Genomic DNA, 23,444 nt, shown 5'->3' with positions numbered 1-23,444 from the left:
TAGGTGACCAAGTCTCGCGTGCCATAACCAGTTTTCATTATCAATTCGAGCTTTCAAACAAACGGGTTTTCCAACTTTTAATTTAATCGTATAAAGACGATTTTTAGATCGAGTAACATTCATTAACACCTTGCCTTGAGCATCACGCATTAATAAATAATCGTCTTTCATACGAATATCACATCCACACTCCGTTGCTTGACCGAGACTAATTATATTACTACGTAAACTAGGGATATAATAAATATCGGTCAATAACCTTTGCTCCCCCGTTTTACCCAATAGTAATATAGACACTTTCCCGCATATTTCGACTTGAGAACCATCCCCAAATTTAACTTTGCCACCAACACGCTTATTTAATTCAGAGAAAAAAGATATATTACCCGTCATATGGTTGCTCGCGCCATTATCCAAATACCACAAGTCATTTTCTTCCGAACCGCTCTCGTAATTTTTTGGAATGACCTTTTCTTCATTCAAGTAAACGATTTCTTGAACATCTTGCACCATAAACAAAGACGGGTCAATTTCTTCCGCATCGATCAAGTTTGCTTGTTTCTCTTTCTTTCGCTCTGGACATCTCGAAACAAAGTGACCGAACTTGTCGCATCGAAAGCATTAAACCTTCGAATAATCCTTCTTTCCTTGTTGTTTATCCTCTTCGTTGGACCCGCCTTGTGACCCGCGGTTTTGACCAGATTGGTTTCGACCACGTCCACCACCACCACGTCCACGGTTCGAGCCTTTCCCGTGTCCCTTACTCGAATCGCGTGAATTCTGTCTAGAACTTGAAGAGGTATTAGAATTATTAAACATAAGTTTCGTTTGCGTACCATGATTATCCGACTGTAATTCTTCATCTTTTATGCATTCTTCATACGCCTTCATACGACCAACAACATCGTCCAATGAAACTGTTTTTAGATCCACAATTTGCTCAACCGTGTGACAACCCGAGTTTCTGACTTTCACTTTCACACTTATTGCACGTTAATCTTTGACTGTTTAGTTGTTTGACTTGTGGACTTGAAATTGTACGCGTTGTGTTTTAATGAAACGTATTGTCATTTTTCATATATGTGATTACTTGTTGTTGTAGAAAATAATATTAGAATTATTATAAAACGCTTAGACTAAATCACGTAATGCCCGACGAAACAGAATTTTATTCGCCATTTAACCGACTCGACGAAACATATGTGTTTCGCCGAGCCTTGATTCGCCAAAACCGCCAAAGCCCAATTACGGCCCAAATTGTTTGCGTTAAATATATATTAGGTCAAGGGGACGGTTATATAAAAAAATACTAAAAACCCTAGACTCATCCCATATTGGCGGCAGCTTTGTGACCACGGAAACCTCGAAGAACGAGTTATTTCCTCCCTCTCTGTGGTTAGTGAATTCTTATTCATGTTGAATCTCGCCTGTTTGATCTTATTTGTATGTGAATTCTGTATAAATGCTATATAACGATGATGATATGTGATTGGCTTATTAAAGGTTGTTTTAGGAGGTTTATGGCTGATTAATGTACATGTGACTTGTCTCGATAGTGCAGCCATATTAGATAAAGACCTTCATAAATTGTCGGCCATTTGTTTTTGTCTTGTATGTGCATTTAAGACTTGATATATGACTGGAAGTAATGGGCGGCTCCTTGTGATTTTCGATTGGTAGAGTGGTGCGGCTCAAGCAAGGGTATTGGTTGGGATTTCGGCCCAATAAACCATGTGTGCCAACCGAATTATTTTGGAATTGGCGGCTTGAACTAGTGTTGGTCCAATCGAAAAATAATGGCATCTCATACACACAAATACACCAAAAGTCTATTGAACAGTGCATTGTCGGCCATATCAATAATATTATTTATATGTAGTCTCGTTTAGAGTGTTGATGATGATGAAACCCACACAACTGATCCTATGACCGTTTGACTACTTAACATGTGAGGTCCAATGAGAATTGATGGTCAAACCATTAACTTATTTGATTGTGTAGGATTGTATGATAAGTGTCGGCCACTGTGCATTGGTATACATGATAATTATGGAGGGTTTCACTTTAAATTTCGGCTAGTATATATATATAGATTTAAAGTGCTCAATGGTCCACATAAATAAATTAGTAATATAAATCTAGTGATTTGGTAATAGTGGACGGCTCCTTGTGTTTTCCGATTGGTAGGTTTGGGCGGCCCTTATAAGGGTATTGGTTATTTTTATCGGCCCACTTATACATGGGTGTCAACCGAATTTATTAGGAAATTATTTTTGTTACTGAGATGATATTGACGAAACTGGACTTTAATTTCGCCAAAGGTAATTGACGAAACAGGGTTTTGATTCGTCAAAGGGTAGTTGACGAAACACAGTGTGTTTCGCCAACCTGTGTTTCGCCAACCTGTGTTTCGCCAACCTGTGTTTCGTCAATACTTTGCACAGTAACCTGATTTAACCCTGTTAAATGTTAACTGGATTGATTAACTGCTGATTAAGTGATATGCTTGACTTGTATGATATTGAATACGTGTTTAGTACTTCTGTGATTATACTTATACGTGAACAACTTCGTGAATATGTACTGATTATACCTACGTGCGTACTTTAGGACGTGATTGATTTACTTTGAGCACATACTTAGTATACCGAGCAAACCAAGGTGAGTTCACACTCTTACTAAGGCATGGGATTCCCAGGGCTTGGGAATGGGATTGAAAGGATAAGGTTGAATAGATTCATACGGACACTATTACTAGACTACCATACCATCGTCCTCGGTTGTGCAGGATACATACGTAAAACCTACGTATACTTGTATTGCTCACTGTCCTCAGGTTGCGAAGGACACTCACGTAAAACCTACGTGAACTGATACTCACTACTGCCTCGGTTGTGTCAGGCACTTACGTAAAACCTACGTAAACCCCCGCGTACCCCTATCCTCGGTTGTGAAGGATACTTACGTAAAACCTACGTAAACTTGTACGTATTACTGTTCTCGGGATATGTAGAACACTTATGGTTACGAATAGTCTAGTGGATATACAACATGGGAAGCCCCCATCAATAGAACGTACTATCGGCCCAGTAGAGCCACATGTTACCAACGAATGCACTATTACGCATTTACTTTCTGTGAACTCGCTCAACTAGTTGTTGATCCTCTGTTACATGCCTTGCAGGTCGTTAGATACTTGGAGCTTGCACAGGGAGGAGCTGGTCGTTGTGGGCTTGGATCGTGATAGTTTTGATAAACACTTATAACATTTGATACTTCATTATGATGGGATTTATTTATACGCTTCCGCTAAACAATGATAACTTACTTATGTTTTGGAAACACCTTTCATATGGATTTGGTTTGGTTTAATTGCTATTACTTTAACATTGTTCTATATGATTCGTGGCTTGATCCTGGTCAGTCACGCTCCCAAGCGGTGATAGTCCGCACGTGGATTTTGGGGGTCTGACAGATTGGTATCAGAGCCATTGGTTATAGGGAACTTGGTTTTAATATGGGAAAACGTTTTTATTAAAACCAGACTATAACCAGAACAGTGCTCTCAACGATCCACAACGACGCTTCACTCCACGTGCAAGACTCAACATCCTAAGTAATAAGGTTTATGTTTATTGCCTACATGCTAGAATTGCATAGAACTTTGCTCGTAGTATGCTTAGATTACACTGCTCATTACTTGTTATTGCTTGAGAACACCTATGTGCCTACACTCTTCTGTCATCGCACTATTCGCGAACCTTTCTCACTTATGTTGCCTTTGATGTGAAGATCAATGGCCGGACAAATTAACATGACACAAGCCCAGCTGACGGCTTTCGTTAATGAACAAGTTGCTGCGGCACTTGCAGCTGCTCAAGCAGGTAGTATACCCTGCAGTTTAGACTCACACTAGGATCTTTAGATCCTACATTAACTCTTGTGTTTAACCTTGTCCTATTCATACACAATAGGTCAACACGCTCAGCAGCTCGTCTGCACTTTCAAGAACTTTATGGATTGTCGTCCTAGCACATTTAGTGGCACTGAAGGAGCGGTTGGACTCCTCCACTGGTTTGAAAAGCTCGAGTCGCTGTTCGAGATGTGTGAATGCCCTGAGGCTCGCAGGGTGAAATATGCCACTGGTACTTTAGAGGGGATCGCTCTAACTTGGTGGAACGCACAAGTGCAGATCTTAGGGTTGGCAGCTGCTAACGCCACCCCTTGGAATGATTTTAAGGAACTGATCAAAAGGGAATACTGCACTCGGGAAGACATTCATAAGCTGGAGGATGAGTTTTATCATTTGAAAATGACTGGGTCAGAAATTGAAGCCTATACTAAACGGTCGAACGAGCTGGCCGTGTTGTGTCCCACTATGGTGGACCCTCCAATCAAGCGCATTGAGTTGTATCTCAAGGGGTTAGCGCCAGAGATCCAGAGCCATTTGACATCGGCTAATCTTGATAATATCCAAGCTATTCAGCGCCTTGCTCATCGTATTACGGATCAGGCAGTGGAACAGAACAAACTGCCAAAACGCATCAGTGCTACCACTACTGTTGTCACCACTTCTGCTACTCCCAGTGACAACAAGAGAAAATGGGATGGGGATTCTAGCAAGGGATCAGCTTCAGTTCAGTCACAGGTTCAGCAGCGAAAGACTGACAGTTATCAGAGTCCCAGTCAGCACCCCTCAGGCAGCCACAGGCAGGGTGGATATCGTGGGAACCTCCCAAAGTGTAACAACTGCAACAGACACCGCAGTGGCCAGTGTAACAAGGGTCGCTGTCAAAGATGCCTCAAGATGGGTCATGAGGCTAAGGATTCTAGAAGCCCTCGGCCTGCTAACCAGAATCAGCAGCAGCCTCAAGCGCAGCAGAATCAACAACAGGGCAACAAGGGGTGTTTTCATTGCGGTGCTGAAGGTCACTTCAAAAGGCACTGTCCTCAGCTAAACAGGAACCAGAACAACAACAATAACAACAATCAGGGAAATGGCAACAACAACAACAACGGTGGGAACAACAACGGCAATGAAGCAAGGGGTCGTGCATTTGTGTTGGGGCAGGGTGATGCCAGAAATGATCCCAACGTCGTTATGGGTAAGTTTCTTCTCGACGATATATATGTTACTGTTTTGTTTGATTCGGGTGCGGATACGAGTTATATGTCTTTGAAAATGAGTAAATTGTTAAAACGTACACCAACACCCCTAAGCACCAAACATGTAGTAGAACTAGCAAATGGTAAAAGCGTAGAAGCCACGCATGTAGTCAAGGGTTGTAACATCGTTCTAGCGGGTCAGACCTTCTCGATTGATCTTATTCCAATAGTTCTGGGTAGTTTCGACATCGTCATCGGCATGGATTGGTTATCCAAGCAGCAGGCGGAGATCCTATGCAAGGAGAAGATCATTCGTATTCCTCGTACGGGAAAGAACCTCTCGAAGTTCACGGCGACAAGAGTGGTGCTGTGGTTGGCATCATCTCTTTCTTGAAGGCTCAGAAATGTTTACGAAAGGGTCATACAGCCATTTTGGCACTTGTTACAGACGCATCGGCGAAAGAGAAAAGGATAGAGGATATTCCAGTTGTACGCGAATTTCCTCAAGTGTTTCCTGGAGATTTACCTGGTTTACCGCCTCATCGTCAAGTCGATTTTCAAGTCGAGCTAGCCCCAGGAGCAGCACCTATAGCTCGCGCACCGTATCGTTTAGCTCCAACCGAACTGGAAGAACTATCAAAGCAACTACAAGAGCTCTTGGATAAGGGCTTCATTCGTCCAAGCTCTTCGCCTTGGGGAGCTCCAGTATTATTCGTGAAAAAGAAGGATGGCACTTTCAGGATGTGTATAGACTACCGCGAACTGAACAAGGTCACAGTGAAGAATCGTTATCCTCTTCCACGCATTGACGATTTATTTGACCAGTTGCAAGGTTCGAGTTACTACTCCAAGATTGATTTAAGGTCAGGTTACCATCAGCTGAGAGTCCGGGATGAGGACATCTCCAAGACAGCATTCAGATGTCGCTACGGTCACTACGAGTTTCTAGTCATGCCTTTCGGGCTTACGAACGCGCCTGCAGTTTTCATGGATCTTATGAACAGGGTGTGCAAACCCTATCTTGACAAGTTCGTCATTGTCTTCATCGACGACATTCTGATCTACTCCAAGAGTCAGGAGGAACACAAGCAGCATTTACGTCTTATCTTGGAACTTCTTCGAAAGGAACAACTGTACGCCAAGTTTTCAAAATGCGACTTCTTGCTTTGTGAAGTCCACTTCTTAGGCCATGTGGTGAACAGGGATGGGATTCATGTCGATCCATCCAAGGTAGATTCGATACGGAACTGGCCTGCACCGCGTACACCAACGGAAATACGCCAATTCTTGGGTTTGGCCGGGTATTACAGGCGATTCATCAAAGACTTTTCGAAGATCGCACAGCCGCTTACGCTACTGACACAGAAAGGTGTCACCTACCGTTGGGGAGAGTCCCAGGAAACCGCTTTCCAGTACCTAAAGGATAGGCTTTGCAGCGCACCTATTCTCTCATTGCCAGAGGGCACGGATGACTTCGTGGTTTATTGTGACGCATCGATACAGGGGCTCGGTTGTGTACAGATGCAGCGGGATAAGGTTATTGCTTACGCTTCTCGTCAACTCAAGGTTCATGAACGGAACTACACGACGCACGATTTAGAGCTGGGAGCTGTTGTATTTGCACTTAAGATATGGCGACACTACCTGTACGGTACCAAGTGCACTATTTACACCGATCACAGGAGTCTCGAGCATATCTTCAAGCAGAAGGAATTGAACATGCGTCAACGACGATGGGTCGAGCTGCTTAATGATTACGAATGCGCCATCAAGTACCATCCAGGCAAAGCCAATGTTGTGGCTGACGCTCTCAGTCGAAAGGACACTCTACCTAGACGCGTACGAGCCTTGCAGCTCACTATTCAGTCCAGTCTTCCTGCACAAATACGAACTGCTCAGATGGAAGCATTAAAGCCCGAAAACGTCAAAGCTGAAGCCTTACGCGGCTCAAGGCAACGAATGGAACAAAAGGAAGACGGCGCCTACTATGTAACAGGACGTATTTGGGTCCCACTTTATGGAGGTTTACGAGAACTTGTGATGGATGAAGCTCACAAGTCTCGCTACTCGGTACATCCAGGTTCGGATAAGATGTACCACGATCTCAAAACAACATATTGGTGGCCTAGCATGAAAGCCCACATCGCTACTTACGTCGGCAAGTGTTTGACATGTGCAAAAGTCAAAGTGGAGTATCAGAAACCAGCGGGCCTACTTCAGCAGCCCAAGATACCGCAATGGAAATGGGAAGAAATTTCCATGGATTTTGTTACAGGCCTACCCAGATCCCAGCGTGGGAATGATACTATATGGGTGATCGTGGATCGACTCACCAAGTCTGCACACTTCCTGGCTATTAAGGAAACGGATAAGTTCTCCACTCTCGCAGACGTTTATCTTAAAGAAGTTGTTTCGAGGCACGGGGTGCCCACCTCCATCATTTCGGATCGGGATGCACGATTCACGTCAGAGCTATGGCAAGCGATGCACAAATCTTTTGGCTCACGATTAGACATGAGCACAGCATATCATCCTCAGACGGATGGGCAGTCTGAGCGAACGATCCAGACTCTTGAAGACATGCTTCGGGCATGTGTTATTGATTTCGGAAATGGCTGGGAAAAGCATCTCCCTTTGGTGGAGTTTTCGTATAATAACAGTTATCACACCAGCATACAAGCCGCTCCATTCGAGGCATTGTACGGACGTAAATGCCGGTCACCTCTCTGTTGGGCAGAGGTGGGGGATAGTCAGATCACGGGTCCAGAGATTGTAGTGGACGCCACGAAAAAGATTGCACAGATACGACAACGCATGGCGGCAGCACGCGACCGTCAGAAAGCCTACGCGGACAAGCGTAGGAAGCCTTTGGAATTTCAGGTCGGGGACCGGGTTTTACTTAAAGTCTCACCCTGGAAGGGTGTGGTTCGTTTTGGCAAACGGGGCAAACTAAATCCGCGGTATGTCGGACCGTTCGAGATCATTGAGAAAATAGGCAAAGTGGCCTACAAGCTAAACCTACCAGCTGAACTCGGTGCAGTTCACAATGTATTTCACGTGTCGAATCTGAAGAAGTGCCTGTCAGATGAGACCCTCATAGTTCCTTTTAAGGAACTCACTATCGACGAGCGGTTGCAGTTCGTCGAGGAGCCAGTTGAAATCACGGACCGGGATGTTAAGGTCCTCAAAAACAAGAGAATCCCTCTTGTTCGAGTTCGTTGGAACTCCCGTCGTGGCCCAAAGTACACCTGGGAACGCGAAGACCAGATGACAGAAAAGTATCCCCAGTTATTCGAAACCAACACAACCACTACTGAGGCTGAAGCTACTACTGCGGAATTTCGGGAAATTCCAGGTCAACGGGGGGAGGATGTGACACCCCAGGAAAACCAGTGAACGATGCAACCTATCTAGCTTCCTCAGTGGGTACGTACCAAATTTCGGGACGAAATTTCTTTTAAGTTGGGGATAATGTGACAACCCGAGTTTCTGACTTTCACTTGCACACTTATTGCATGTTAATCTTTGACTGTTTAGTTGTTTGACTTGTGGACTTGAAATTGTACGCGTTGTGTTTTAATGAAACGTATTGTCATTTTGCATATATGTGATTACTTGTTGTTGTAGAAAATAATATTAGAATTATTATAAAACGCTTAGACTAAATCACGTAATGCCCGACGAAACAGAATTTTATTCTCCATTTAACCGACTCGACGAAACATATGTGTTTCGCCGAGCCTTGATTCGCCAAAACCGCCAAAGCCCAATTACGGCCCAAATTGTTTGCGTTAAATATATATTAGATCAAGGGGACGGTTATATAAAAAAAATACTAAAAACCCTAGACTCATCCCATATTGGCGGCAGCTTTGTGACCACGGAAACCTCGAAGAACGAGTTATTTCCTCCCTCTCTGTGGTTAGTGAATTCTTATTCATGTTGAATCTCGCCTGTTTGATCTTATTTGCATGTGAATTCTGTATAAATGCTATATAATGATGATGATATGTGATTGGCTTATTAAAGGTTGTTTTAGGAGGTTTATGGCTGATTAATGTACATGTGACTTGTCTCGATAGTGCAGCCATATTAGATAAAGACCTTCATAAATTGTCGGCCATTTGTTTTTGTCTTGTATGTGCATTTAAGACTTGATATATGACTGGAAGTAATGGGCGGCTCCTTGTGATTTCCGATTGGTAGAGTGGTGCGGCTCAAGCAAGGGTATTGGTTGGGATTTCGGCCCAATAAACCATGTGTGCCAACCGAATTATTTTGGAATTGGCGGCTTGAACTAGTGTTGGTCCAATCGAAAAATAATGGCATCTCATACACACAAATACACCAAAAGTCTATTGAACAGTGCATTGTCGGCCATATCAATATTATTATTTATATGTAGTCTCGTTTAGAGTGTTGATGATGATGAAACCCACAACTGATCCTATGACCGTTTGACTACTTAACATGTGAGGTCCAATGAGAATTGATGGTCAAACCATTAACTTATTTGATTGTGTAGGATTGTATGATAAGTGTCGGCCACTGTGCATTGGTATACATGATAATTATGGAGGGTTTCACTTTAAATTTCGGCTAGTATATATATATGGATTTAAAGTGCTCAATGGTCCACATAAATAAATTAGTAATATAAATCTAGTGATTTGGTAATAGTGGACGGCTCCTTGTGTTTTCCGATTGGTAGGTTTGGGCGGCCCTTATAAGGGTATTGGTTATTTTTATCGGCCCACTTATACATGGGTGTCAACCGAATTTATTAGGAAATTATTTTTGTTACTGAGATGATATTGACGAAACTGGACTTTAATTTCGCCAAAGGTAATTGACGAAACAGGGTTTTGATTCGTCAAAGGGTAGTTGACGAAACACAGTGTGTTTCGCCAACCTGTGTTTCGCCAACCTGTGTTTCGCCAACCTGTGTTTCGTCAATACTTTGCACAGTAACCTGATTTAACCCTGTTAAATGTTAACTGGATTGATTAACTGCTGATTAAGTGATATGCTTGACTTGTATGATATTGAATACGTGTTTAGTACTTCTGTGATTATACTTATACGTGAACAACTTCGTGAATATGTACTGATTATACCTACGTGCGTACTTTAGGACGTGATTGATTTACTTTGAGCACATACTTAGTATACCGAGCAAACCAAGGTGAGTTCACACTCTTACTAAGGCATGGGATTCCCAGGGCTTGGGAATGGGATTGAAAGGATAAGGTTGAATAGATTCATACGGACACTATTACTAGACTACCATACCATCGTCCTCGGTTGTGCAGGATACATACTTAAAACCTACGTATACTTGTATTGCTCACCGTCCTCAGGTTGCGAAGGACACTCACGTAAAACCTACGTGAACTGATACTCACTACTGCCTCGGTTGTGTCAGGCGCTTACGTAAAACCTACGTAAACCCCCGCGTACCCCTATCCTCGGTTGTGAAGGATACTTACGTAAAACCTACGTAAACTTGTACGTATTACTGTTCTCGGGATATGTAGAACACTTATGGTTACGAATAGTCTAGTGGATATACAACATGGGAAGCCCCCACCAATAGAACGTACTATCGGCCCAGTAGAGCCACATGTTACCAACGAATGCACTATTACGCATTTACTTTCTGTGAACTCGCTCAACTAGTTGTTGATCCTCTGTTACATGCCTTGCAGGTCGTTAGATACTTGGAGCTTGCACAGGGAGGAGCTGGTCGTTGTGGGCTTGGATCGTGATAGTTTTGATAAACACTTATAACATTTGATACTTCATTATGATGGGTTTTATTTATACGCTTCCGCTAAACAATGATAACTTACTTATGTTTTGGAAACACCTTTCATATGGATTTGGTTTGGTTTAATTGCTATTACTTTAACATTGTTCTATATGATTCGTGGCTTGATCCTGGTCAGTCACGCTCCCAAGCGGTGATACTCCGCACGTGGATTTTGGGGGTGTGACAAACCGAGGCTACCATGTGGATGAACCGCCTTGGTAAACCACTGAGAAACTTTTTCACGATCTTTTGTTCTTCGATTATAGAACCGAGAGACGCCGCTTTTGAAGACATTCCTGTTAACTGGCTAGAAAACTCATCAACTGTACTAGAATCCTTCATCTTCAACACCTCAAATTCTGACATGAGTGTCTGTAGTCTTGCTTCACGTACCCGATCGGCTCCCAGATGGCACGCTTTCAATGCATCCCACATCTCTTTTGCCGTCTTCAGATTACCAACTTGCAAGATCTGTTCTTCCGGTATGGATTGAAACAATAATGCAATCGCCATATTGTTTTTCTTCACATCGGTTTCAGTTCCGAGTTCAATGGCCTCCCACACGCCATGAACGTTAAAAATCGCACGAATACGTAACGCCCAAATAATATAATTAACCTTATTCAACATCGGGCATTGAAGCGCTGTTGAATTTGGAACCGATTTCTCGGTATTCGAGCCGCTACCGCCATCGCTTCCAGCCATATTTTTCTTTCGTCGACTATACGTATGAGAAAACAAACCCGGTGTAACTGGTTCAGTTTCTTCCAGCCCGCACGTTTAATTCTGAGTTTCCCTTCGTACACGAGCCCGAAAATAAAATAAAGAGCTGCTACACGATTCCAAATTACACGAGTCGGAGATTGACTTTAAACCTTTGAAAACAAAACAATAATCTGATTGTTTGTGCTTCTGGGATTACAACCACAAGAAAAAAACAATTAATAAAACTCAAATTAATTGTTTAGAAAGAATCGACAAGAAACGTTGACCAATGACCACCGTTCCACTTTCTTCCAATTTAAGTTTATGATTTTTTTTATATACCGCTTTGAGTTTGATTGAACACACCACAACAGCAAACTCTCGCGCAGAGCTGCTGTCCACCGTCTTCAAATCGTGACCCAATACGCAGGTAACTGATTAATCGAATGATCCCAGGTTGCTCTGATACCAATTCAAGATGAATCGGTATTGAACGAAAATTGAAATCGGAAAATAATAATAACTTGGCTAAGCACCCAAATTTTATTAACGTCAAGAAACTATCACAAAACTTGACTCATACAATCCCTAATACCCAATGCATGGTATTTATAATCTAAACACACCTATTAGATTATAACTAGGATCTATCTATTTTAGGACATGATAATAACAATTAATTATCCACTCCTTAATTAGTTTCCTTGCCTTGCACACAAAGGAACCTTTAATTCCTTGCCTTGCACGCAAAGAAACTATTAATTCGAAATTTCCAACACTCACATGAAACCTTTTTTGTTTACAGAAACAAGGGAATGTTGAAAATACATTGTTTTCGTATTTCAATCATTCAGTCACCACCAATGTGTTAATTTCAACAGTGTTTGAATAAAATTATGGATGTATAATGTATGTTTACTTTTGTGCAAAGTAGTATTGTAGTATCAACTACAAAGCATATAACTAGATCGATAAAAATGCACAAACAAGCTCGAATTTTAACACTTGAAGAGTCAAATCTTTAATTTATTTAAGCTCCTTGTTGAAGCTGGTGAGACAAATGAGTTGAGCATATCCCAATAAAATATGTCATCAACAAGCATAATTAAGATAAGCATATGGCCCGAATCAAATCAACCTGTATAAAATTTGGAGTGAACCCTCGAGAAATGGCGTTCAAACACGTATATTAATATTCTTTTCACTTATCTATCACAATAGTTAATTATTAGTGTCAGCACGTGGTGTAAAATCCCAAGTATTTATGCGTTCTCTTTTAAGGATTTTCTTGACCTTTGTATCACGGCCGGGTTGTCAGAGCAAAGGAAAGAAGCGATTCAAGGTATCACTATTATAGGATGTTGGAGTATTTGGAAGGCTAGGAATGAGATGAAATTCGCGAGTAAGCCGGCTAGAATCGAGAATATCACAAGCGAGATCAAGGCTTTAGGATTTTTATGGTTCTCCAATAGATCGAAGCATACAAATGTTACGTGGGAGAGTTGGTGTAAATTTGTACTAATGTAGTTATCTGTTGTGTTGGTGCCGACCTGGTTTTGGGCCGGTTTGTTTCTAATGAGGTTCGTTTTTCAAAAAAAAAAAAAAAAAAAAAAAAAACTAAGAGTTAAGAGTTAATGTTTAGATAAAGTTATTTTATGTTTATCTATTGTTTGGTCACAGTTAAAATAAGAGTAAATTACATTTTTTTTTCCTTTATGTTAAACCCTTTTTAGGTTGTCTCTTTTGGTGCTAAAATTAAAGGAATTCGTAATACATGTTTCAAAATCTTACATGTTGTGTCTTTTGAATCTAACTAAGTTAATTTTTTTTTTTAAATCTAGTCATTCAAAGTTATTCTTGTCTTTTTAATTAAAAAAAATATTTTTAAACTTATTATTATTATTATTATTATTATTATTATTATTATTATTATTATTATTTTTATTATTATTATTATTATTACACCCCCTATATTTGTTTTGGCGTTTTTTGAATCACGCGGTTGGGGCGATGGGTTGACCAATAACCTTCCATCTTCTTATTTTTTATCCAATAAGATTTTTTGATGGTCTTTTGTTTTATTTAATCATATTACATCTTATTTAACATAATGCCATACATCCCCACTACACCCATTTTGTAAAAACGCCTAATAATGCCCTATTGTTGACTGGGCTACCACATGGCGCAAAACACCCTAGGGTGGGACATTATTTATCCCAACGACTACGCATGATCTTAGACTCGCAAAAATACTATTCAACTTTGTACAACTATTCAATGCACATGATGCTCTCATACCATCATTCAATGCATATATTAAATTTCACTTAAATACTTTACTTCTTCACAACTTTCCTCCTCTTCTTAGTCAATTTCTTTCATTTTTTTACTAAAGAATAATTAGTATTTGCAACAATATATTTTTGAATAACATTATGTTTTATCATTTGAATATGAATCTGGCATAAGAACTCATTAAATTGGTTATTGGTTTATGAAATTTATTCATCCTTTAATTAATTACCTGAAGAAAAAAATTTTCCTCACATAACACTATTTAATTTGAGTGTTCAATAGGTGGATTTCACGTGCTATCTACAAATCTTTTATTTTTTCTTTTTATACAATTTTACAAGTTATATTTTACTTTATTATGAGATAATTGAGTAAAGTTAATGAAATAAAAGAAATACATTTTAACTATTAATCATAATCAGTGGCGAACCCAAGAATTTTTTCATAGATGGTGTGGAACATTTTTAAAAATTTTAGGCCTCTAGGTATATAAGAAAAAAATCGGTTCATATCGGGTCGGTTCCGGTCAGGTTGGGTCATGTAAACAAAAGAACATCAAACTAAATTTATATAATCATAAAAAACACGTCAAACCTTGTTAGAAACACAATTAAAACGTCGCCCTACTGGTTTTCATTATTTGAAATTTATCCAAAACATCATCTAAAGCTACTTTCTTAAGCAAGTCTTTCTTTATGTAACATATAGAACTATCACTTAAATTCTCATCGCCAATCCGATAACGTCCCAACTCATGGTTCCTATCACAAACCAATTGAGCCATAAGTTCATCGCTACATAAAATAATGTTTCAATTTTAATTTTCAACGATTCAAGCACTAGAAATCGTGTGTAGCCACCCTAAAAATCATCTAAACAACATAATCACCCTAAATATCATCTAAACTACCATAAACAACATCAAAACACACGAAATTTCAAACCTATTTAAGAATTTTATTACCCTTTTTCTCCTATAATATCAATTAAAATCATAAAAAAAAAAAAAAAAAAAAACTTACCCTTTATCGGATTCCGGTTGGTTTGGTGTCAGGCGGCGACGGGTTGGTGTCGGACGGCGGTTGTTCGTGGATGCTGATGACGTGCTGTGGTGGCTGCTGCTGTGTTCGCTGATCGCTGGCAGGAAACGACGCAAGAGAGGGAGTGTGGGAGGAATTCTAAGGAAGTATGGGACTTATTTTAATTATTATAGTTTGAACTTAGGTTGGGTTTGGTTAATGGGCTAGGAATTAGTGGGCTAATTATGTTTAATGATATAGTGGATTAAGGTATTGGATATTTGGGCTAAGTTGGGTAGCATAAGTTTATATAATTTAAGTAGTTTTAAAAAAAATCAGAGTTTGCTAAAAAAATTAAAATATAAATCGATAACATTTTTTTACCTAAGGTGTGCGGATGAAAAAATCCAAGGGGTGCGGACGGGATTTTCGACGGAAAAATAGAATTAATATTTTTTTTCCGTGGGTGCGCCCGCCCACCTTGGGCTGGGGGTGAGTCCGCCCCTGCATAACATTTTCATATCGATTTTACTTTTATTTTTTCGGTTTAACAAACTTTCACATTATTAAAATTCCGTTTCGTATAAGTCTATATTTTGTAAGTTAACATGATACAACATGTAAGCGTCATTCAATGCATTTACATCTGTTTTTTGTTTGGCATAACAGTTTCGTCGCATTGCGTGGGGCCCTATAAACTCGTTATTATTGTATCTTAACCCCTCTCTCTTTCTATCACTCTCTCTACCACCATCACCATCTCCAACTTACCACCGCACCAACCACCACTATTAAATCCAAATCACCATTGCACCAAACCACCACTACTAAACCCAAATCACAACCACACTTAACCACCACTACTAAACCACCATAACCACCTCCAAATCATCACTGCACCAAACAACCCAAATCACCAGCCACCACCATATCCACCATCATAACCCGCCACCGTCTCCACCATCCACCATCCGCCACCCACCACCACATCCACCATCATGAACCGCCACCGTCTCCACCATTACAATCCACCACCGCTAGACCTACCATCCCCGTCCACCATCCACCATCACAAAACTACCGTATTCACCATCACCATTGATCACCGCTAAACCCACCATCACCATCAACCACCGCTAAACCCACCACCCATCACCACATCCATCATCACAAACCGCCATTGTCTCCACCATTAACATCCACCACTGCTAAACCTATCATCACAATCCACCCTACTGTATTCACCATCTAAGATCAGATCGAGAGAGAGAGAGAGAGAGAGAGAGAGAGAGGGAGAGAGAGAGAGAGAGTATGTAGAGGTTTTTAAGTTTATACAACTTTTTACACAATAGTCTCTTGATATAACTTATTTTACACAATAGTCTCTGAGGAGGTGAAATCAAAAGAATTCCATTATGTGCAAGACACATGATCATATTTAACAAAAAAAAAATAATAATAACTGGCTTAGGATCAAAGGATGCAATGTAAAAGATTTTGAAATAATAATTACAAAACCTATCAATTTTAGTGTCAAAGGACACCAGCTAAAAAAAAGGTATTAAATAAAGGACAAAACGTGTAACTTACTCAAATAATTTTTTTCAACGACAACTTTGGATTATTGACAGACTACTAGAGTATTATTGTGTCATCAGCGAAACCACACGATCATATCCGTCTCCATGGACAATTTAATAAAATAATTAAAAGTGGTATTTGAGTAGGATTAGATAACTTATTAAACAAGGGTTAAAATAAATATAAATAGATGAACTAGAATTGTAACTGTTTCAAAATTATAATAAACAGGAGTCGATCAATCTAGATTAATTATTGAGAAAAAAAAAATTATCTTCGATTTTGGGACTGATTTCCAGTTGTTCACATGTTGTAGATTGTTCACATGTTGTAGATCTATAACCCTCTTCTTTATAAATCTCATTTCCATTCCCAACGTGAAAAAAAAAACAAAAAAAACAAAAAAAACAAAAAAAAAAAAAAAACAAAACAAATGTGCAATGGCCTTCCAGCATATTCTAGACATTTAAATTAGATTAACATGCTAATAATTTAAATAAAACTTTTAAACTAATATAAGCTTACCAGATAATTCTAAATAATAATTTTAACTACTTTCATTCTGACCTCTTCGATTTTATAGTTTTAGGATTAACACTTTCACACAGAGCGAGAATGTCGCGGTGAAGGCGGAGGCGGTTGCAACATCCTCATGCTCCGGCCATGGTAGAGCTTTTGTTGATTGCTTTAATGGTTACTAGGTTAGAACCTCGTGTAATATACGAGTTGAATAAATGTAATTTTATATACCAAATAATAAAAAAAAATATATTTTTAAAAACCTCGTTTATTACACGTGTTGAATAAATGTAATTTTATATACCAAATAATAAAACAGTATATCTTTTAAAACCTAGTTTATTACATGGGTTGAATAAATGTAATTTTATATATTAAATAATAAAAAAGTTATATCTTTAAGAACCCCGTGTATTGTACGGGTTGAGTAAATTTAATTTTATATATTAAATAATGAAAAGTTACATTTTTAAGAACCTCATGTATTGTATGAGTTAAGCACATGTAATTTTATATATCAATTAATAAAAAGTTATATCTTGTTATATATTTATAAACCTTGTGTATTATACGGATTGAATAAATCTAATTTTATATACCACATAATAAAAAAAGTTATATTTTTAAAAACCCGGTGTATTACACGAGTTACATAAATGCAATTTTGTATAGTAAATAATAAAAAAAATTATATCTTTAAAAAACCACTTTTATTACACGGGTTGAATGAATTTAATAAAAAATATATCTTTAAAAAAAAAGAACGAATATACTCAATATATGATGGATGGGGTGATTGCGGTGATGGTTTTTATGAATGCCACGTAAACATAGTGAATACCGTATTTGAGTTGAGAGTTAAACACGAAAATAAAAGTATAGAACCAATAAACATTGATTAATATTTTTGTTTTCCCTTTATAAATATTTTTTAAATAAGTTATACCCTTAACTACTGTAGTTTAATAAAAGGGTTAGAAAAATGACGTTGGGGTCCAAAAGGGTTAGAAAAAAAGACGTTTAGGGCTCAGATGTTAAAAAATTCATTTTTGGGCTAAAATGGTAAAAGTGATATAACCACAGGAGCTAAACTCGTAATTTACTCTAATACAAATTAGTTAACTAAGTTTGAATTTTAAGTAAATAGATAAATATAAAACTAACAATTAAACTAAATAATATTTTGTAGAAGAATTATCTATAATTAATTAGAAGAGATTAAACCGTAAGACCCAATTTATAATACTAGATTTAATAACATAGAACCTTGCATTTAACGCCAAAATGACGACTTAACAAAAACTTTCAATAGTTTAAACCATAACTAGACACAACAACATGTATTATCCTTACGAAACCGTAATAAAAAGGATAACTACGATTGTTTGCATAGTTTTTAAAACAAAAGATCATGTGCGGAAGCGTTTGTAAGTGTGTTCGGTTCAGATGCATGCGCTTGATCATCACCCTTCTGTTAGTTTACCTGAAAACCGAGCATTTTAATTCAATGTTTGTATTATGGTCCTTGACCAATAATATAAGAGAAAAGGTGTGTTAAAACCCCTTTAGAGAAATCACAAACTATGAAATTCAGCATTTGGAACTGGGGACCACCGTAATTTACGGTAGTCACCGTAAATTACGGTGGCACCTGGAAGTTTATTGCCTGCCGTAAAGCAGGAGATTCCCACCGTAGACTTTTTTTGGCCACCGTAAGTTACGGTGTCACCGTAACTTACGGTGGACCCTGCACTTGTTTTCTTGCTTTGTGATCTTGGGCATCCTAGTTCCGTTTTGCAGGGAAATGACCTTGAACAGGTTTATCACCCACCCAAGGCTATTTACCCATGTTTGGAACTATTACCCGTTATCATGACTCGCTTTCCATAAGGGATCGCTTACGTATTAATCTACATAATTAATTCCAAGACTTCATGTTTGTCATCTATACTACTAGTCATGTTTACCAAATCAAGATCATAACTCCTATACTAGGAGTTTAAACTTCGCAACTAACATAGCATGTCAAATTTACAACTTACGCAATGATTATAACCATGCTTTAGGTAGTGAGGTCTAACTTTACATTATTCACAATCTTGTTTCGACCCGTTTGGGGTGCTGAATTTAAGCATCTTACGAACGTTCAAATTCATGTTTATTACTTGTTTAAGGCAATAGTCAAATTCATGACATAATGGTAATTCTCGATCATCATGTTTTCTTTCTTTTTAAATAATGGGATAAAGCTAACAATATATATAATGTAATGAAACGACAAATTTCATACCTTTAGAGCGCGCCTTTTCCTCGTGAATTCCCTCCGGCTTGTCCGCTAGATGAACCGGACTCTTTGCCTAGAAAATTCAGTTTTTAACTTGTTTAGAACTCTTTTTATGATCACAATCACATCATTATGGATCATTATCAAATCTGCGTTTTTCCTTCTATTTTTACATTTGAACCCTCACTTAGGCATTTCAACGAACACCTAACGGGTCAGATTTTCTACAATCATTACTAGGCTCATGACTAGAATTTAACATCTTATTTCACTTTAATTTATCAAATTGCACACATACAAACATTCAAATAGCTGAATTTTCTCATACAATTCAGCTTTTCACTAGATCAAAATTCATAATCCTAGTGTTTGTCTAATATTTACAATATCATAAATCACCTACCATGGTGACTATAATTTCTTCAAGTATCATGAAATGATTTTCACAATTAATCATCTAGGTTTAACCCTAAACAACATATCACTTCCAGATTCTTTCATGCATAACATATTCAGGTTAAATTTCAGTTATTCACCATTAACCTAGAATTTGTGGTGAATCAAAATATCGAAATTATACATACCTCTTTATCCTTATGATGGGGTGATCACTAATTTGTGTTTAGAACTCGATTTGAAACAGATTTGGGGCTTCAATTTAAGGGATTTTGGTGTAAAGCTAGGGTTTGGAGAACCCCTGTCGCCCCTCTTCTCTTGATCGACCAGACACACCAATTTTGGTGTGTTTGGTTGGTTTTTGTTACAATTAGTAAACCAGCTTTTCAACTTTAACAAGTTTAGTCCCCCAACTTTGTTTTGTTCTTGACTTTATGTGTTTTAACCATGTGTAAGTTATTTTCAAGACTTGTAATTTTAACTAGGTTAAAATTTCTACATGGTTATCTCTTGTTTATGAAATTCTTAAATTTCTAATATAAAAGTTATATTTTCGGGGTGTTACAAGTCCACCCCCCTTAAAAAGGGTTTCGTCCCCGAAACCGAATTACGTACCAAATAAAGTAGGGTATAGCCGTTGCATTTCTTCTTCGGATTCCCATGTGGTATCAGCACCCTTCTTGTGTTCCCATTTGACTCTCACTTGATTGATCTCTTTATTTCTTAGGGTTTTCACCTTGCGATCTAAAATCGCGATAGGTTTTACTGCATAGTTGAGGCTGTTATCCACCTCGATATCATCATAGTGGATATGAGCAGTTTCATCAGCCAAACATTTTCGGAGATGTGACACGTGGAATGTGCTATGAATTCCACTCAACTCTTCGGGTAACTCAAGTCGATAAGCTACTTTACCAACCCGTTCAGTGATTCTAAATGGCCCAATAAATCTTGGGCTTAGTTTCCCCCTTTTTTCTGAACCTAATAATACCCTTCCATGGGGAAACTTTTAGCATAACCATATCGCCAACCTGAAATTCAATTGGCCTATTTCTTTTATCCGCATATGCCTTTTGCCGGTCTTGAGCCGCTTTCAAGTGTGCCCGAACTATGTCGATTTTCGCATTTGTAGTTCGGATTATATCAGCAGGTGCTAGCCCCCGCGGACCCACTTCTCCCCAACATACCGGAGTCCGACATTTTCTGCCATATAATAGCTCATACGGGGCCATTTTAATACTCGCGTGATAGCTATTGTTATATGCAAATTCGACCAAGGGTAAATGGACATCCTAACTACCTCCAAAGTCAATAATACAAGCACGCAGCATATCTCCCAACGTTTGTATTGTTCTTTCGCTCTGCCCATCCGTTTGTGGATGGTAAGCAGTGCTAAGGAACAATTTAGTTCCCATTTGTTCTTGGAATTCACGCCAGAATTTCGAAGTAAACCGTGTATCTCTGTCTGACATAATAGATATCGGTACCCCATGCCTTGCTATGATTTCATTGGTGTATACTTCCGACATTTTCTCAGACGTATAAGTCTCACGAATCGGTATGAAGTGAGCACTTTTAGTTAACCTATCCACGACTACCCATATAGCATCAAAACCACGGCTTGTTTTAGGCAGTTTGGTCAATAGGTCCATCGTAATTTGCTCCCATTACCAAACCGGGATTTCTAACGGTTGGAGTTTACCATATGGCTTTTGGTGTTCTGCCTTAACTTGTAGGCAAGTCAAACACTTTTCCACGTATTTCACGGTGTTCCGCTTCATTCCGGGCCACCAATAGTTTTGCTTTAAGTCATTATACATCTTGGTCGCTCCCGGATGAATGGAGTAGCGGGATTTATGAGCTTCATCAAGTAGAAGCTTCTTAACCTCACATGTGTTAGGGACCCAGATTCTATTAAAACGATTCTTTAGGCCGTGACTGCCTATCTCTAGGTCTTTAACTTGACCGATAATTCTTTCCTTTTTCCAGTTTTCCGCCTTTACAGCTTCATCCTGCGCTTCTCGAATCCGTTCTAGTAAGCTTGAAGTCACAACAAGTTGCATTGATCTTACCCGTATCGGGGTATAATCTGTCTTGCGACTCAGCGCATCGGCCACTACATTGGCCTTCCCAGGGTGGTAATGTATTTCACAATCGAAATCTTTGACTGTTTCCAACCACCGCCTTTGTCTCATGTTTAATTCCTTCTGGTCGAAGAAATATTTCAAGCTTTTATGGTCGGTAAAGATTGTAAATTTTACCCCGTACAAGTAATGCCTCCATATCTTTAAGGCAAACACCACCGCCGCTAATTCTAAGTCGTGAACCGGATATTTATTTTCATGAATCTTCAGTTGCCTCGAGGCATAGGCAATGACCTTACCTCGTTGCATTAACACACACCCGAGCCCCAATTGAGAAGCGTCCGAGTAAACCACCATATCGTCAGTCCCTTCCGGTAATGCTAGCACCGGAGCGTGGGTCAACTTTTCCTTGAGCGTTTGGAAAGCTTCCTCTTGCTTTACGCCCCACACGAACTTTTCCTCCTTACGAGTTAATTTGGTTAATGGCAAGGCAATTTTGGAGAAATCCTGTATGAATCTCCGATAATATCCCGCGAGCCCTAAAAAGCTTCGGATTTCCGAGGGATTTCTTGGAGGGCTCCATTTCGACACAGCTTCTATCTTTGAAGGATCTACTAGTACTCCATCAGCACTAATGAGATGCCCAAGAAACTATACCTCTCGTAACCAGAAAGCACACTTTGTGAATTTTGCATATAGCTTTTCTCGTCTGAGTGTGTCTAATACTTCCCGCAAATGACACACGTGCTCGGCTTCACTTTTCGAATATACCAAAATGTCGTCGATAAATACAATTACCGACTTATCTAGCATGGATTTGCAAACCCGGTTCATGAGGTCCATGAAAGCCGTGGGTGCATTGGTCAATCCGAAGGGCATTACAAGGAATTCATAATGCCCGTACCTCGTACGAAAAGCCGTCTTTGGTACGTCCTCCTCCTTGACTTTCAATTGGTGATAACCGAATCGGAGATCAATTTTGGAGAACCAACTTGCTCCTTGTAGTTGGTCAAACAAATCATCAATTCTTGGGAGCGGGTATCGATTCTTCACCGTGAGTTTGTTTAACTCTCGGTAATCAATACACATGCGCATACTGCCATCCTTCTTTTTCACGAATAAGACTGGTGCGCCCCACGGAGACACACTCGGTCGAATAAACCCCTTGTCAAGAAATTCCTGAATTTGAGACATCAATTCTTGTAACTCTGACGGTGCAAGTCGGTATGGCGCCTTGGCCACGGGTTTCGCGCCCGGAATCAACTCGATTCCGAACTCTACCTCCCGTTTTGGTGGTATCCCCGGTAGTTCTTCCGGGAACACGTCTTCATAATCCCGCACGACCGGTACATCCCCAAATTTGGGGAGCTTTCTTTCCGTTTCGCTTCGTATACCATAAAGGCCTTGCATCCATGTTTCATGAGTTTATGGGCTTCTAGCATCGTGCATATCGCCGGGTTACCTCCCTTTTCTCCATATATCGTAACTTGTTTTCCGCTAGGAGACGTTAGTTTTATTTCCTTTCGGAAATAAACCACTTTCGCGTGGTAACGGGATAGCCAATCCATTCCCACTATCACTTGAAATTCTCCCATCGCCATCGGGATCAAGTCTATTGCGTATTCCTCGTCATCAATGTT

The 23,444-nt window shown here is 39.4% G+C and overlaps 1 protein-coding gene across 1 annotated transcript; it reads right to left on the bottom strand.

Moving 5' to 3' along the window:
- Positions 1–621: 621 nt before the first annotated feature.
- Positions 622–11,623, bottom strand: LOC110888557. The gene is made up of 2 exons (XM_022136077.1): positions 11,108–11,623; positions 622–885 (listed from the first exon to the last, which is right to left on the bottom strand). The coding sequence occupies exons 1-2, from the start codon at positions 11,621–11,623 to the stop codon at positions 622–624; spliced, it is 780 nt and encodes a 259-aa protein (XP_021991769.1).
- Positions 11,624–23,444: the final 11,821 nt, after the last annotated feature.

The sequence above is a fragment of the Helianthus annuus genome, chromosome 11 (genome assembly GCF_002127325.2).
Source record: "Helianthus annuus cultivar XRQ/B chromosome 11, HanXRQr2.0-SUNRISE, whole genome shotgun sequence".
NCBI lineage: Eukaryota > Viridiplantae > Streptophyta > Magnoliopsida > Asterales > Asteraceae > Helianthus > Helianthus annuus.
The sequence above is the reverse complement of the archived record's forward strand: the minus strand, read 5'-3'. Positions and strand labels throughout refer to the sequence as shown.